General features: G+C 40.2%; 1 protein-coding gene across 1 annotated transcript in view; it reads right to left on the reverse strand.

The window, feature by feature from the left end:
• The window catches only part of b4galt2 (UDP-Gal:betaGlcNAc beta 1,4- galactosyltransferase, polypeptide 2), a 151,519-nt gene that overhangs the window by 15,356 nt on the left and 117,838 nt on the right, over nt 1-18,325 (reverse strand). The window contains exons 5-6 of the mRNA XM_018676273.2: nt 17,702-17,889; nt 11,615-11,737 (exon numbers count right to left, since the gene is read on the reverse strand). Of these exons, the coding sequence (XP_018531789.1) occupies nt 11,615-11,737; nt 17,702-17,889 (311 nt within the window). The remainder of the gene's footprint in view (nt 1-11,614; nt 11,738-17,701; nt 17,890-18,325) is intronic.

Raw genomic sequence — 18,325 nt, forward strand, 5'->3', positions numbered from 1 at the left:
TTGTGCAACAGTGGAAGAAATTCTTAGATCCATTACTTAGGTAAACTACCAATACTACTGTGTACAAGTATTCCATAACAAGTTCTGTATTCAAAATCCTGCGTATGTAAAGATACAAAAGTACCAACAGTTCAATTTACTTAAAGTATTAAATATACTTTTTTTCCCCGAAAATCAGCCCGACAGATGCATTATCATATATTGTCTTGTATCATTAATACTGGTGCATCACTGTATAAACAGTATTTAACTGTTGTGGCGGGTTAAAGTGGAGCTAGTTTTATCAATCTGAATTCTGTAACATAAATTTCAGAAATATCAATTTCATTTTTTAAAAAACCTTTGCTTTTGTGAAGTATTGGAAAGTTGGAGTTATTTTAAAAGTGGAAACATCTCTTCAGTGGAGAAACTAACAACTCATAGAAACCTAAACCTGTACTCACATGTGCAAAACCTAACTTAAAACTAATAAAAAAAGAATTACCCAGGTACTAGAATTACCTGGGTTTCACATTATAGTTCTCAATAACTTAGAATAAAAAAATGACTTTTCAATGTCACAATGTGGTTGAGGTGTGCAGAAGGTGAAGAAAATCACGAGGCAAAGTCTACAGAGGACATAATTTATGACATGTCAAAACTTCACAAAAGCGTTACTGCATGGACACTTTAAGTGTTTAACATATCAAATTACTGTTAATGTTTTGTGAAAACGGTTACACACAGTTACAATCCCAGATAATTATCACCTGATTCTGCAGTTGCCCTCAATGCTATAGAGAGTTTTAGTGTCTTTCAGCTCATTGTCTTGAATGAACTCTACATTACTAGACCAGCACCAAATAGCAAACAGACAAAGTTAGCAACTAGCTAGAGAACACAGTGGAGCATTTAGCAGCTAAAGAGCCAGATATTTCCCTCAGGAGTCCAAACCAGAGTAAAAGAAAGACAGACACATGACTTTAAACAAACGATAATGTTGCTCTGTATCCTGACCGGCCAACACAAATTAAGTAATTCATGTTTCATCCATGAGGCCCAACACATATTCAAAAGCAAACAAGCTTCTCAGTTTAGTTATACTGTAACTTTCATCAAAGCACGAATGAATGTCAAGGTGAGTCACACTGCTAATACAAACATGCAGAGAAGGGAATAGATACATCAAATTAATCATCTGTTTGTGTGTTGAAATGATTAGAAGCAATTTTTGGTGCAGGGGGCAACGGTCGACTACACTAACATCTTCAAGCATCCCCAGTGTTGTCAAACACTGACAATCGAGCAAATAATCCTCAGAGGGAATGGAAGCCGTTTTCTGGCTTCCCAAACATAAGTTGATCAGAGTATGTTTGCTTCTGTAAAATATCATCAGTGTTTCTTTGAAATCTGTATCTTTTGCTACAGCCTTATATCTCTGCCTGTCAATTCCTCTGCCTGCTTTCAAAACCCTCTTTGAGAGTCTCATATAGCCCCCCCTTCCTCCCCCCAAGAGTGGGTCAGCTCTCCATCACCTCATCTGTCAAGGGGAAACTGCATGATTATTAAATCCTGTTCTGAGATGCTTGTTGGGAAAAGGCACACAAGCAAGAATTGGGTTCAGGGTTGTTATGTGGGGTTTGTGTGGAAAACGTCTGAAACAAACATCCACTTCAGCTGTGACCTTGAAGGGCTGTGTGCACATGTGTGGACGCACACGTGTGTGTTGTAATTTTCTGCGTGGTAACTTATCAACCGGCTTCTCGTCATTTAGAGAAAGTTCTGTTTTGGTCAAGGACACAATTCTCCGCTGTCTACAAGAATGAAGCTGGTGGATCAGTCACTAAACAGCACATTACAACACACACACATACACACACACATACACACTCCAACAACACTTCGGTACAGTCATTATTTTTCACTACTCTGACAGTAGTAGGCAGTAACATGGCGTGACAGCAGCGTAGTGTGAATATTATGTAACGGATGGGACATTGAGGACACAGTGGAGTCGCAGGATGGGATTCTTCAGCGTCCCCTGTGTGATGTATATAATCTGGAGCCGACACATTCGACCGCCACCTCCACAGAAACACAGCAGGTGGGTGACAGCTGTAAAATTCCCCGCTGTGGGGGTCCATCAAGCCCTTTCTTGGGGGGTGGGTGCAAGTCAAGTGCAAATGACTGGGAGCTGTAATGGAAGGGAGGAAAAAATGGAGACGGAAGGAGACCACTGTGTTTTTCAAGGACTGGGTCAGTTGTGCTGTGACAAGATTAAAGCAAAAGCCTCTGACTGTAATATATTTATACAAAAATACAATTTCAATTGTTCTCTGGTGTATAACAGTCCACCTGACAGCACTTAAACTGCATATAAACACAAAATTGATTATAAACAAAATACATTTTAATCAACTAATTATTGCAGCTCTAAATTATCTAGACAGGTGTTTCTGGTTTCTGTTATTTACCTTACCCTCATTGATATAAACGGGGTGGACACAATAATAGAGACACCACTGAACATTATAACCTCCATGAAGATGGATTTATTTCAGGACTGTTGGATTAGACTGCATCACTTTCAGCTGGGTGTACTAAGCAACTGAGTGTATCTCTCTTTATTTCATTTATTTATTTTTACTTTTGGATTCAAATTATCTACCAATACACAGGAGATTTACAGGAAACAGTGTGAAGCATGTAATCCAGTGTTACTGCTGCTTCTTCACATTAAAAGCTTTTGACACAGAATGGCTTTTACGGTGAAGCAGTAACAGGGAAAGCTGTGTATTTGTCAAATCTTGAAATTTTAAATGAGGCAGTTATACTCAGTTTGAACTGTAAAAGGCTCCATATAAATGCAGCTACAGCTGGACTCCTGGAGGGAATCCATTATATCATATAGTCGACTTAACTAAAAGAAGCACCTTGTTATCATTTGAAAAACTCCTAATTTTGTGAAGTAAAGTGGACTGTCCAGCACATCTCTCTCCTTAGAAAATCAGCCTGCTAATATGATCTACCATGAAAAGCTTCATTTGCAGCCTAAGGCGGAGGAGGACTGTGTGTATGTGTGCGTGCATTTAAGGGCATTATCATAGCAGTCTGGATAGTGGTATGGAGAGACACACACACACACACACACACACACACACACACACACACACACACACACACACACACACACACACACACAGAGAGAGAGAGACCATGGACCTATTTGATTGGATTAATCAGGAATTTCTCCAGCTCTCCTCTCTTATTCCCACCAGAGGAGTTAATTGCATTAGCGCAATGGAGTGGAGGAGAATTGGGAGCTAAGTCCGAGGTCCTGCCTCAGTTCCCTCTTCCTGCAGAAATGAGATGGGAGAAGAGGAGGCGGAGGGGAGGGGGGGTGGTTGGGGGGTGGGTGGGTGGGGGTTGGTGGAGGTGGAGATTGTGGTGGTGGTGTGTGGAGGGTTGGAAGATGCACAGCAGTGAAAAACTAATAGAAAAGTGAGGTGTGTGGGTGTGAATAGGAGAAAGAGGAGAGGTTTTTCTCTCAGTGGGAACATGTCTGGGTTCTACAAGAGGGAAAAACTTTCAACCTTCTGCTTGTTGTCTTTTTCATTGCACACTTTTAACTTGGGTTGTTTAATGACATTGGAGCCCATTTAAATGATTGAAACACAACAATCTCATGTCCCAGAAGAGACATGGGGGAAAATATTCTTCAGTATAAACTTAAGACCGAAAATCTTCTCTTGCAAGAGCGAAGGGTAGTACTTTATTTTATTCCTGTAATTTCAGTCAATTTCCTGCAAACTTTTCCCATGATTTCCTAAGGGTTACCTAGTATTTAGCTGTAAATTACCAGGATATTTCCAAGAAAGGCCAACACAATTTGGTACTAATTATGAGGGAAATTAATGATGTGTTAGTTGCTGCAACTACCGAGGACCAGCTCATTATACTTGAATATTTTTTTTAAAAATGGGAAATTATGTAGGAGGTAAGTGGAAAATTATTAATAAACAGGTGGTAATAGCCAGCAGAGTTGCACAGAAATAGCCCACAGCAAATCAAATATTAAAGTTGTGGGCTTTAAGCCCAAAACAATGACCTGAAAGACCAAGGGGGACTACAGAGTTATGTGGATTTGTCACTCCAATCTGCATCTCTTACATTACACTTAGTAATTTGATTCTGTGTTGATATAAAAGTATTAACTGACCACAGATTTTTTGCTAAAAAGAGGAATGAGCTGAGTTTTGGTCAGTTTCTGCTCCTCTGCTTCGTTGCATGTGGATATCCTGTACCAGCAGCTGCTGACTGTGCTTGTTCTGTCGGACCGTACCTTCGACTTGATGCCTCATTTCTCTCCCTCCTCCTTTACCGTCCACTCTCTCCTTCTCTTTCCTTCCACAACTGCACTCTCTGCTCTTGCTTCTCAGTTTCTTCTTGTTGCATGTTCCCTTTTTTTTCCTACCCCTACCTCTCCCTAATGCATCTCTGATTGGGGTGGGGGGGCTGGACGGTACGAGCAGGCTGCATGTATCATTTTTAAAACATGGAAGAAGATCTAGCCTTCACTGAAAAGGTCACATGCTGTAACAGAACATATCTCTGATCACTGCTTATCTTGCATGCAGCTGTAATAGAAATTTAAGGATCCCACAGAGTTCTCAGAGGTTAAGTTGAATTTTAGAAGACCCAACTTCATTGGCATTAAATACTTTAAAATACATAGGGATTATTTGTGTCACATGGGTGTGGTTACAGAAAATACGATTTTTAATTCTCTGAACACCTGGCATATGTCACAGTCACTGATTTAGTGGTTGACATTTGTTCACCAAATGTCATTGCCATTCCACACCTTGCTCTTATGAAACATGGTGGCTGGGGTTCATTAACAAAACAGTAGCATTATTCACAGTCCACTTCATCATTTGGCTGCCAGCACCTCAGACCCCCCCCCTTAACGTAAGATATCCAACATCATTCAAACCTGATTCTGAAACTGAATTCACACAGTATAGCAGGGTGAGGAGATTTATGACATGACCACCACATTTAACTAAGAAATCATACTTTGTCATTTTGGCATGGTGGACAGCTCTAAATACCGAAGTACCCATGAGCTTCAGCTGCTGTTGTGATGGAGAAATGACACAAATCCGAGCTGTGGCAAATTCAAAATGCCTCATCATTGAACAAGCAAAAAATGGTGCCGTACAGTTGTTCAGTTCCCCCCCAAATTGACCCATATTCCAAAAGTAAACTGATTTCAGCTGCAGATTGTATTGTCGGTTTTCCCCGCTGTATAATCTTTTGCTCTAGCCCACTGTTAACTGTTCACTTAACAGAATTTTAGACTCTGTAATTGGATCTTTGTTGCTGAAATTCACACTGGGAGTCATAGTTAATTTCTCGCCTTACATTTGTAGGCTCATACTGTACCTTTGACTCTCTTTCTTTCTTTCTTTCTTTTAATCAAACAATCAGTTAGATTCCAGCTAGAATCCTTTGTTGCAAGTCATTCTCCCCTCTCTCCCCCATGTTTCCATTAAGTTAATCTGTAATGCACAAAGTCATATGAAAGCAATTCAAAGTGCTCTACACTTTAATGAAACTGCAAGAAAAACAGGTTATAACATTAATACTGTACGGGCAAAATAAAAGCTTAATTTTGAGAAAGTTATCATGTGACCCGAGGGACCTGTGGGGTCGGCAAACTGGAAGCATGTCAGAAATAAATAAACCAGGAGCACATACTCTTTAAATCAATTCTGCAATCACCAGGTAGCTAGTGGAGCTGCTGTGGAATCAGCATGACATGATTGATTTTCTTTCTTTCTTTTTTTATCTTCAAATGTGTTGAATTTTCACATTCTGCACATTCACTCTTTGTGTTCGCCGCTGCCGCTTCCCTCCGTCACTTCGCCTTCACCCTACACTGATTTTACTCCACTGTGAAGGAGGTGCTCTCTGTGTCATGTTGACTCCTGTTCTGTGACTGTCATATTGAAAGTATCATATCATAAGGAAAATGGGGCTGCTTGCTCTGTTTACTTGGAGGGACTTGTTTGTTCTCCCTACTACTGCACCTTTGGGTACTTGCTTTTCTTTGTCCATGGAGCACATTAGAAAGACTACAACAACAGATATGCCTAAATTACCACTTGATACACTTAAATGGTTGAAGCGGAAGAGAATGAGTGCTTGAACAGGAATTCCTTAGTGTACAAACCCTGTCCCTGAATTACTTAAAGCAGATGAAATCAGTTGCATTCTTCTGATGCTGAGCCAAGAAATGTTTTTGAACCTCATGTAATTCAAAGAAAGAATGCTACTGGTAGCACTCCAGAGGAATGATGTGTTGCTGCCTCTCGAGCATAGCAGCCTGTCAACAGAGGACGTATTTCTACCACGTTTTTCAGTGGCACACGTGCCTGAGAAAACACATGCACTCCTATTTATGCTATTAATTAATCCAGCTGTCTACACAGGTCGTATAATGATTTACAATTCTGTTTTACATGTGTAACAACAATGCTTGTGTATTGGTCACTGAGCACTGCCATAACACGGGTGACCCACGCTCAGTGCTGTGCCTGAACACATCCTGTATAGACACTATAATGGTGCACTGAAGCTGCTAGTGCATTACAGATTACCTGCAACAGGCAAGCAAAGAGAAATGAGGGGATCCAGAACTACTATTTCAGCGCGGCCGGTCACAACTCTTGCAACACTCCTTACTAGAGGTCTTCACAGGTCGGAAACAGACCCTGTGAAAACCAACCCAAAACTGCATGCGTAGATAAGAGATGTGGGCGTTCAAGCACAGGTGAGGGCATCAATAAAATGCAAGAGAGAAGAAAACAGGTCTAAGGTCGAGATTTAAAATACTTGCTGACCCGACCTGACGGTGGAGATCACTAGGAAGTGTGGCTGAACTTATCAAAGGCTCAGCATGCTCAAAGTGTTAAGCCCAAAATATCCTGATTCTCACACCACTGTCAAGGCTTCACAGAAACACATGCAGTCCTTGTGCTGCTGTGGCTGAATGTGTACACGTTGCTGGCTCAGGCTCTGTTGAAAGCCACTGCTGGGAGGTTTAGAGGGAGGAAGGGGAAAGGGCAAGGGAAGAAGCAAGTGTGTGTTGAAGGCTGGTGTGCCATGAAAGCCCTGGGGAGAGGCACAGTCTTTACCCAAGGCTACTACTGCATGTTCAGAGAGGGTGAGAGGATGGTGAGGAAGAAAACCCTTCCCCTCTCTTCTTCTCTCTCTGTAATATCCACCAACTTTTTTAAAGAGCGGGGTGGGGGTTGGGCAAGTGGCACTGGCAGTTGTGTAAGTGGCATGTGTCCTCTCCGCCACAGGCTCGAGCTGCACTGAGCAGCAGGAACAGCTAGTTCCCCTGGGGCTGGCATTAAGCTAGCAGGACCCATTTCAGGCAGTGGCCATGCCATGGTCTGTGGCATCAAAACTAGCATAAAAAAGGAAATTGCTGGAGGGAAGCAAGAGAGAAAGATAGGTAAAGAGGCGCATAGAGTTGGAGGGTTAGAGGAATGAGGGAGGGCTGCTGAAGTAGAGTGTGAAAGAGCAATTTTAGTCATTTAGTTGATGCTCCGTTTTCCAAAGCAGCTATGAAAGAACAAGCAGAAGAAGGTTCAGCGTCGGGTTCAAGGACACTCTGACTGGACACCAAGCTGATGGACGTGTCGGCCGCTTGCAGGGCTCAAGACCGTGATCCCAGCTATCTTTTAACAACGGGAAAAACAAGGGGCAGATTTCATGGGTGCCAAACACTCTGATCTACCGTATACCACTGCTCTTTTATCTCTCTATCGCTGTGCCATTCTCTTCTAGTCAGTCCTGAGAGACTGAGCCTGTTAGTTCACTCAGCTGGAGACTCCACCCTCCCCTCTGCACACTACTACAGCCTGTATTGTTAAAAACCTTTCTGATAACACAAAAAATGATTCCTGTGAATGCCTCCAAATAAAACATATAATAAGCTTTTTCTCTATTGTTCCCTGAAGGAAAAATCTCCTTTACTTGCCTGCTGCTGTAGGACTAATCAAAGGGCACATTTTACATCCATACCTGTATGTTCTGCTGAGATTAATCAAAAATGGAACATATTAAGTGCAGCAATAAGACTGAGAGTCTAGAGCAGCTGGTGGAGGCTGTGAAAAGGCAAAGCATTGCTTAGAGCTAGATTGTAATGTGAGCATGCTAACTTCTTGATGTTTAGCAGCTAATGTTTACAAGGCTAACCATCTTAGCTTGGCGTGTTAGCATGCAACACAAAGTACAACCAATTATAAACCAAAGTACTGGACCTGATTTGGTACTGTGCAGAAAGTGAGGAGATTATAAAAGTTACTATAATTCATTCTGATGGGGACATGAATGCCTGTACCACATTTCACAGCAATCCATCCAATAGTTGTTGAGATATTTCAGCCTGACAGACTGGAAGACACGTCCATCCTTGAAGCTACAAATCCTCAAAAATTAAATCACAGCATTTTTCAAGAGAAAAGTGAGTGGAAGACAGTTTCGTTTGTTTTGATAGCCTCAGCTACATTCACACACGACCCTGTCCACACAGTGCCGTCTTCCAACAGCTTGCTCAAGTGTGTTTTCCAAGGGCATTTTCCTTCAGATTGCTCCATGAAAGGATTTAAAACAAGCCAGCCCTGAAAAGCGAAGGATGGATAGTAGGAGGGGGTGTGAGCCCTTGAGTGAAGCCATACACAACCTTCATGCTCAGCTTTATTTGCTTGTTTCTGACAATGTTTTTTTCTACAATTTATTATAAGATTGACTTAAGGAATTTTTACTGTTTCATTGCACAACCCTGTACGAGTGTATCTCAAGTTATGCTGCAACACTGGTCTTTCACCCACAGATAAACACTGAACAGAGCTATTTATTTAATGTTAACTGTTTTAGGATTAAGCACACCCACTCAACCCTTTAAAATATTATATGTCAATTTAATGCAGATTGACCATCAAACACTCACTGCCTGTGGGCTTTCAAGGTTTCTAGCTTTCTCCTTCAGACAGACAGCAGTCATAGTGTAGTCTGCTTGGATTCACAACTGAGTCCAGGTTCATGTTAAAAATCAAAATGTCAATGCCAAAAAAGAAACTTCTCAAACAACTCCTGCATGACCCTCTTCTCCACAGTGTCTTTGTTGATGTTAGCTAGAGAATAAAACTTCTCTCATTCTGAAACATCCACCAAAAGTCTTCTTTGGTTAGTTAGTCCTGCCTTTCCCACCAGACAAACCTACTTGTTTACATTTTGTAAAAGGTATGCTGAACTACTCTAGCTATCAGCAGCTAGCAGGGTCGTCATGGACGTACACACAACTATATCTGGATTACTTTGATAATGAGGGAAAACTTAAAAACATGATGATTCTCTAGCAAGTTCTTAATGATAAAGAATGTCTTTTTTCTATTATTTTTAAGCAAAATTCCAGGTTTTATTTGTGATGGACATTGGAGATAATTGCCATCCTTGAAAAGTGTGAGTCGCACTGAGTCTAAAAACGTGTATGATGAAAACCTCTGGTACACCGCAAAGAGCTGACACAAGATGAGGGAAAAAGGTCCCCGGATGGACTCAATCCAGGGACATATTGCAGAGATTACATATGGATGGCATCTCTACGCGAGCAGGATGCCCCACTGATATCATTAAAGCCACTGACCCAAGACAATCTTGGAAAATAAAGGTAATTCAATTAGCCATTATCCTGAAACTGCCACTTGTGGCCACTGTTCAGCAAAAGCTATATTACATAGCCTCACTTTAATTACAAAAGACTATAAAGGAAGGAAACACCACAAAGAAACTCTGGCTCTTTGATTCATATCTTAACAGGACGTCATTTTGTTTGCAGTTTGCACTTATTCAAAGAAATATATAAAAACAAACCATTTCACATGTATATTTTAGCAGTGTTTACACTGGAAAGTGTCTCCTCTGAGATTTAAAATTTCTATCTGAGGATGGAATTTGAACATTAATGTAAATTTTGAATAGCAGAAGTCAATGTCTGAACTTTTTTTTTTTTGACTGGGATTTTAATGATGTTCCCGCATGTCACATTTCACAGCAGCTGAAATTGCACAGTTGGAGAACAGAAAATATCTTGAAGGAAATCTACAGCATCTAATGGCCTAGTGCACCTATCATCCAATATAAAGTTAGAGGTTGAACTTTATCTGTAATCCTTAAGCACATAATTGCGTGCACACACACCACACACACATTCACACACAATGCGACTACTCAGTGAACCACACACATGGATCTTTTTTATCATATCTTACCAGGCACTGACAAACAACTGTAATCTCCTGAATAGTGTGTTGACAACCACAGCCATTTGTTGAAAACAGCAATTTTCAAATGTTATTTTTGTATTATATAGTTGCGGTTTTCTCATAATGCTATTACACAGAGAGGAGAAAGATAAGCTTCACAGTGTGAGAGTGACAGCGGAAACAGAGGAAAAAGAAAAACAGACCGGGAAAAATAGAGATACAATAAAGAGGGAGGCTGCATTTTGTCGTCGGAGAAATGTCCTGCTGTGTGTGAGTGAGTGTTGTTTGTGTTTGTGTTTGTGTGTGTGTGTGTGCATGTTTATAATTAGTGTATGCCTCAGCGTTGGAATGCAAATGTATGTTTATGTGAGTGAAATAAGTTTCTTTTGAGGCTAATTCGACACGACAACTGACAATTAAAAATCTTTCTGCCACCTTAAATGTGTATTTCAGTTGTAAAGCTGATATTTCCTGTTTGTTGATGTGGGTGGTGGAGCTAACATGTGTAATTATGAGGGAATATATGGAAAACATCGGTTGTAATTAAGGTTCCATGAAAAGTTTCATTACAATGGTTCCATGCTATCAAACTAAATCCTTATTTATTGTGTTCCTACTGTGCAAAAACAGATGGATGAGTATGCATTGCCACAATCATCATTTGCTTAATAGTCACATCATCACTTTGCCAGATAATTAAACAATTTTCAGTCCAAACAACCATCCGAGTTGACGATAAATTAAACTAATGGCCCTGTAAGTGGTTCAGTGCATTTAAGCAGTCTTAAGTCATCCTTCTGTCTTCCCATCAAACAGATATTCTTCTCCCAGGTTTGATTCCAGCACAGTTCCACATTAATATCATTAGTGAGCTGGAGCAAGTCATTTAAAACCGACTCGAGTGCTTCAAAAGGTTAATTTATTTGCTAGTCATTCTCCTTCCCTGAACAATTATAATAAATCACCCCCTCCATGAGGAACTTCAGTGTCACTTTCAGTTCAGAGACTTGATTTCGACTCATTTTACCGCTATAGTCTCCACTAGAGGCTGAGATAATGTGCATGTTTGTATGAATGTGTGAGACTGTGTGTGTATGTGCTGCAGCTGGTGGTCTGACAAGGATTTTATTTCACGCAGACTACTGAACATAACCCTGACAGATGGTATGTTCTGTGTGCGGTGTTTGTTGCAAACTGCTTCTCCTGACAAGTACTTCAGTTTTGGTCCTTCAAACTTTATCACCTTTATAAAGAGAATCTAAAAAGCTTATGCTGCGTGTTTCTGCACTTACCTGTTGTAGATGTCGTCATCCTCCCCTCCCCAGCCCCAGTACTCGTTGGGAAAGCCGTTGATCTTCAGAAACTGTTTTTTACTGAGGCCTGAAACTCCTCCGAAGTAGCCTGCATACGGCAGCCTGCAGGAGAAGAGAAAGGAAGACAGATAAGGGAGGGAGAGAAGGTGAGAGGGGAGAGAACGGAGCAGTTGAGGACAAGTGAAGAATATACATATATACAGCATTTTAAATGAATGTATTATTACAAAAGAAATAATAATTACAAACAGTTTTCATTTACAGCCTCAACTATCTGCTCTACCTTCTGGTGCAAAGAATTACACTGATCAGTCACAACTTCAACACCACCTGTCTAATATTGTGTAGATCCTACTGTGCCCCCAAAACAGCTCTGACCCGTCGTGGCATGGACACAGAATCTCTGGGCGTGTTCTGTCATGTCTGGATATTGGCGGCAGATCCTTTGGGTCTTGTTGATTTGCCGGGTAGGGCCTCCATGGGTCTGGCTTGTTCCAGCGCATCCCATTGATGCCCAATCAAATTGGGAGCTAGGGAGTTTGGAGACCAGGTCAACGCCTTGGGCTCTTTGTCAGGTTCCTTGAGCCATTCATTAGTTTTTTGCAGTGTAGGGTGGGAGGGGGGAGGCTGCTGCCATTGGGGAATGCTGTTGCCATGCAATGTTTAGGTGCTGGTATGTGACAAAGTAAGATCCAGATGAATACCAGGACCCAAGGTACAAAATTAGTTAGTTAGTTGGGTTTATAAAAGTACAGGAAGATGTCCATTTTTCCTTTATGTGCAAACTGAGCCTAAGCTTTCAAAGGGTAAAAATGAGAGAACAAATCAGAAACCACTTTAAACACGTTCATCCTAATTAGTCAGGTCAAAGAGAAATATTTTCTAACCACAGCTTTGTTTGTGCACAGCATTTACTGGAAGGTATCATCATCAATTATTTCACAATGACACATTAAACGAATCTTTCAAAAAGCTAGGTCAAGCAAACCTAACATACATTTACAGATTTTTAGAAACTTGTGTTGTTTAGTCAGGCTGACTCGCTAATGGTTCGTTTTCTCCTTCCCTTGATATTCGTTTAGGCAGATCTGAACGCAGCAATCATCCTCGTATAACCGCACTGAGACCCCTGAGGGGAAGTGGTGGTCTTGGTTCAGTCACAAATGAATTCTGCAGCGATTCGTTTGTGGTGGGAAAGTGATCTGACCTTGATCTGACCCAACTAGAAGGTTGGTAAGTTTGATCTAAATGGCTCCCATACCCTGGTGCGCATTGCATACTGGGATGCTGATGAGCACAATCAATGCAAGCTTGTAGCAAGATGGAGAATAAATCAAGGTCTGACCTGGACTAGGATCTTGTGCAATGATTTGGAACAGAACAAACTAACTATAGGTTTGAAAAACCCTATCATACATGTAGTTCAACAACCAAGGAAGTTGCCTTGTCCATATTGTTGTAGGAACAAAACAAAAAGTTCCTTTACGTCTGTGTTCATACAGTTGGTCAGGCACAATCATGTCTACCAGTACAGGAAATAGTTGATAATAACAACAATCCCTCTTTTTTCCCCTTTCTTAAAGTTAGTGGTGGATACAGGCTTCAGTGCAGTAAAGACTCCAGTGCAGCTTCTCAGTTCTTGTTATTCTGAGGTTGTTCATGATTCCCGGACAGCAGCAGCTTCACATGATGTGATGCATTAAGAGGAGTTCCGTTTTTTTCCTCTGCGGCTTGAAGAGATGGATCACAATTTACATTTGAATAACCTCTTGAAACGTTTCAGGCAATCAGATCTTTTTCCCTAATGTGTCTTGTCTTGGATGCGTTTTTAAGAGGATAATTTTCAGGGGCCTTTTTTACAGTAAGTGGATAATCCATATCCATATACTGTATAATCCACTAATGACACATGAAATGACTGGGTGTAAACAGGGGCCACAGTATTTATGCAAAAACCTCTTGTGCTTATACGGTAAGCAGACAACAAACCCTCTGCACTGCTCTTGGAGTATGGAGAGAAATTAGTCTCAACAATGGTGACAAATGCATGTTACATGATGTATAAATGAAAACGAGTTTTGTAACCTGTCTTTGTTGGTAATTTATGGTGCAATGAATATTCCACAAATAATAACCAAAGAATTTCAATCAATAAAACAATTTTCCAAATAAATACATTGCAACTTGAATAAATATCAGTAATTTACATAATATTCACAGATCTAATAACATTTTCTTAAAGCTTCCTGTGCATAAAAATGTCCACAAATATTTGCTATAAACTCTTTTGCACTTTGATTATTAAATGTGCAAGGATCACCTGACACTTGTGGACTTAAATTTGTGTTTTGATATTTATTCAAGTAGCAATGTATTTGTAAAATTATTTTACATTTTTGGGAATCAGAACACCAGAAATGTCTGATAATGCTAAATTAAATTAAATTTTGCATTACCAATACAAATCCTGCTGTACAACCTTTGACAGATAAGTTGAGAGAAACTCCACCCAATTACATTAAAGATTAGAGGAGAATGAATGAGGAAAAGAGAAGATGAGAAAAGGAAGAAAAACAGCAAAACTGAAATGAATATGAGGGAAGACAGATGGTAAAAAAAAAAAGAACAATAAAATAATGGAGTCTGTGTTTTGTTTGTGAAAGCACTGGCCATATGCACTGTATTTTTGTGAATGTGTGTGTGTGTGTGTGTGTGTGTGTGTGTGTGTAGACACTGGACAAAATAAGGCAGACAAGTGTTTTTTTTATCTTTTCCTCAAAAGTCGTGAGAGTAGTGGAGTGCGACGGACGTCAGCCGGGAGTGTCATGACAGCCGCCTGGAGACTAACCAGAGGGTGATGTATGTTTGTGTCTGTGTGTGTGTGTGACTGCATGTGTGTGTACATTCTGTACAGTATGTGTTGTCAAACGTATGACAGCTCCCTGTTGAAAGATGACAAGCAGAAATTAATGAGACCGTATGTCTCTGCACAAGTTCTCCCACCAACAATATGGTGAGAAGTGTGCTTATGCGCGCGCGCGTGTGTGTGTGTGTGTGTGTGTGTGTGTTTAAAAATGACACATGCTGGGGGAGAAGAGGAAGAAGAGAAGAGAGAAAGAGAGACACAGAGAGAGAGGGAGAGACCAGAAATTTGATAAACTGTTTGCATGTTTTTCTTGAGAACTTTCAGAACTGAGTTTAAATTTTTTATTAGGTCTCGGTAGAAAGAGGATAAACAAAACTCTATAATATCTTCAACAGATGTGGCTCCATAAACCTCATACTGGTCTGATTATTTCCTTGGAAAAGCGGGATATTTATCCATCAAATACTAACTCTCAAACACCACTCAGATCCAGAGTAGGCCTGACAGAAATTTGGCAATAATATGACAGAATAAAAGTCTTTTTATTGTGTAAAATAATGAACCATTAATGACATTCTATTTTTTTTTTAATATTTAATGAGCTCAATGTGAACTATAGGTCACTACAGGTCACAAGTGAATGACACATGTCAAAGGAAACCTCAGCTCCTCTGACTTAGTTGTTTAAAGCATGACCAAACATGAGGATGGCGACATTATTTCCGAGCCATTTCATGCTTCAGGTATAAATACCGTACGTCACATATCTCTGGCAGCACTTGTCTTGTAAAGCAGAAATGTGATAGTCAGGCTGCAGAACCACCTTGTCCAGCTGTCAGAGGAGAGACTGACCAAAAAGATCTTTAAGTGGGATACAGCACAGAATTAGCCTTGGTCAAGACAAGAGAGGTCACTGTGACATTTTCTCTTTCTGGTTTACATTTTATTTGAAGTAATATGTGGTGTAATATAAATATAGTTAAACAAAAACTACTAAAAATGGTGAGAATGGTGATCTGGAATAAGCCAAAGCTCAGAAACTATGTTCAAATCTTTAAATGGTGCATTGTTACCTTATGCCATTTTCATATGTTTACCTATTGCCTGTTTCTTTCCTTTAACATTGATCGTAAATCACTGAATAGTGTGGAATCATTGCGAGGATTAGGCCATGACCATAAACGTGTTCTCTGTTAAAGTCTAAATGGGCTGTAGCAGACTCATATTATCCAGGGAACAAGTACTTGAACATCCACAAAATTATGTACAATATAATGGTTGTATAATTTAATACTTTGCATGGCGTTCTATGAGGGACTATAATTTTTGTGATGTGTTTGAAAGAGCTGTGTTGGAATGAAATGGACTTGAAGGTGACCCTCTTTGCTCATAGAGGTGTTAGGTGTTGTGAGGTGCTAAGGTAATGGAGTAGCACTTAATGTGACCTGACTTTCACTGCCTACATTTATCAAAAATCTTGTAGTGCTTTTTCATTTGGAAGCAGCTCAGGTTGCCTTCCTGAGATGATGAAGCCAAAATACAAACGTTTAGTGAGTGGAGACAGCTGCATGATGTCTCAACCAAATGTTTCATTATGTCTTTGTTTATTTCTTTCCTGCATGATCGCTGACTTTTTCCTCTAATTTGGAAGCTTCCTAAAAGCTAAGACTGGAAAGACTGAGAAAAAAAAAAAGTTGGTCGGCTGACTAAGGCCACTTTAACCTTGGGAACCAATCCTCTACAATGATCAGATTTTTACATCAGCAATTAACTACAATCAATTCTGTGACCTTCCACTCACTCCAACCATCAAGCTCTTACTTTTATCCACTTTTCTCTATTTTCTGGGAGCAAAAAAAAAAAAAGTCTGATGAAACTATTTTAAGTCTTTACTGATTCACAGCAAATATGTATTACAGTCCTGCTTACCACCTGGCATTGTTGTGTTGCCAGATAGCATTAGCTTATTGAGCACTATATCAGGGAGCTGCTGTGGCCCCTGAGGGTTTTCAGTAGGATAACTCTTGTGGACTGACAGCTCTTGGATGGGTAGGTCACATTCACTGGCCATGTTTAGGCCATTAATCAATGCTCCCAGTGCTTTTAGATAATTGAGGGTAGGTGTGGTGTCATTATGCAAAAGACACAACTAAAACAGGACCCGACCGCACCGCTCAGTACTGACTGTGAGGAACGCTGCTGTCTCCTTTGCAAAGCTAAGGAACAGCAGGCATCAACAATATACTGTCTAAGAGCCTTTGGTCAAATCTCTGGCATGTTATTAGTAGAGTTCCATAATTGTAGTATAGTGTGTCTGTGTGTATACATACATATACATATACTACAAATCCTTATAACTAAGACCCTGGAACAACATAATGTTTGGTATTTTGCCTTGAAAAATGACTTTACAGTAGTTGTAGTAGTTGATTATTTTTCTGCTGATTCAACCACTCAACTAAGTTGAGTGTGTCAATGGTAATCACACAACTCTGAGGTGTATTTTTTATTTTTTTCCTCCATGTGTACTATGTGTTTTTCTTGTGATTCTCAGTGGTGAATTTACCAGCAGCAAGTACATTGCCAACAAAGTCAGTAACCTCACAGCCACACACATAATGTGTTGTATGGCTCCTTTGTGCTACAGTTAGACCCCTCGGCAAATTCAACTTGCTTCACACAGGTTGATCTTACAGGTCCAGTGTTCACACACAGGCTGTAAAGTTAATAAGGGTCTTTTTATCCGCTGTCGTCCAGACTTGTTAGTTACGCTTTGCATCATGTGCTCTTGTTAGGACGACAGAAGTATGACCAAATCAAAACTGGCAGCAGTGAACTATGGTGCATTTTCATGCTAATTTAGGCTACAGACAAAAATTTCAAAGTATAATGAGATTTAGTCAAATTAAATAGTGCTCTGTCAATTGTCTGTCACAACAAAGACTGTGGGCCATTTCTTCCATTTTCTGTTAGGCAGCCAGATGCATATTTAAATCCTACGTATTTACATTTTATAAACTAAGTGTAGCAAACTGTGAAAGTGATCTACAATAATAATCTGAACAGACAGACAGGTACAGAGCCAACCTGCTTTCAAGGTATAATTATCCCTTAAGGTGTCATCAGCATGACATACTTCGAAATGAGTTCAAACAAACCAGTGTTGAAGTCAGACTTTGGCAAATACACCGTCGTCATACCTGAAACCAAATTTGTCCATGGCGATGGCGAAGTGTCTGGGCTGGTCGTAGCAGTGGTAGAGGTTGCGGTCGTCCATTGGGATCAGGTCCACGTCACTAAAGATGAAACAGTCGTACTCTGCGTCCTTCAGAGCCTCCGTGTAGCCAACGTTCAACAGCTTGGCACGGTTAAAAGTGTCCTCACCCAGCTGTGAGAAAAAAACACAAGAGGGATTGGAGTGAATTAGGGCAGTGAATGAGAAACAGAGACTGAATAGTGCCAAAACATTTGAAACATTAAATACTGTAAAATACAACTGAGGTAGGTTAGGTAGTTGTTGAAGTCAACCACAATTATTAATCAGGACTTTTACATTTTTTTGTTTTTGAATAGAAAGAACAGCCAGGTTCTCAACTGCTACAGGCACTGTTACCATAAACACAAGGAAAATGAGTCAGACCAGGGCCAAATGAGGTCTCAAATCAAAGTTTTTTTTTTTTTGGATTCATTAAGTGCGAGCTGATGTGTCTATTGACTCCAAGAAAAGATCAGTTTCCCAACACAGTGAAACACATCTTGAAGTATAACCATGCTATGTATGTTATTACTGCTGATAACTAGGTAGTTTATGACCTAGCTACTTT

This window comes from Lates calcarifer, linkage group LG4 (genome assembly GCF_001640805.2).
Source record: "Lates calcarifer isolate ASB-BC8 linkage group LG4, TLL_Latcal_v3, whole genome shotgun sequence".
Classification (NCBI taxonomy): Eukaryota; Metazoa; Chordata; class Actinopteri; family Centropomidae; genus Lates; species Lates calcarifer.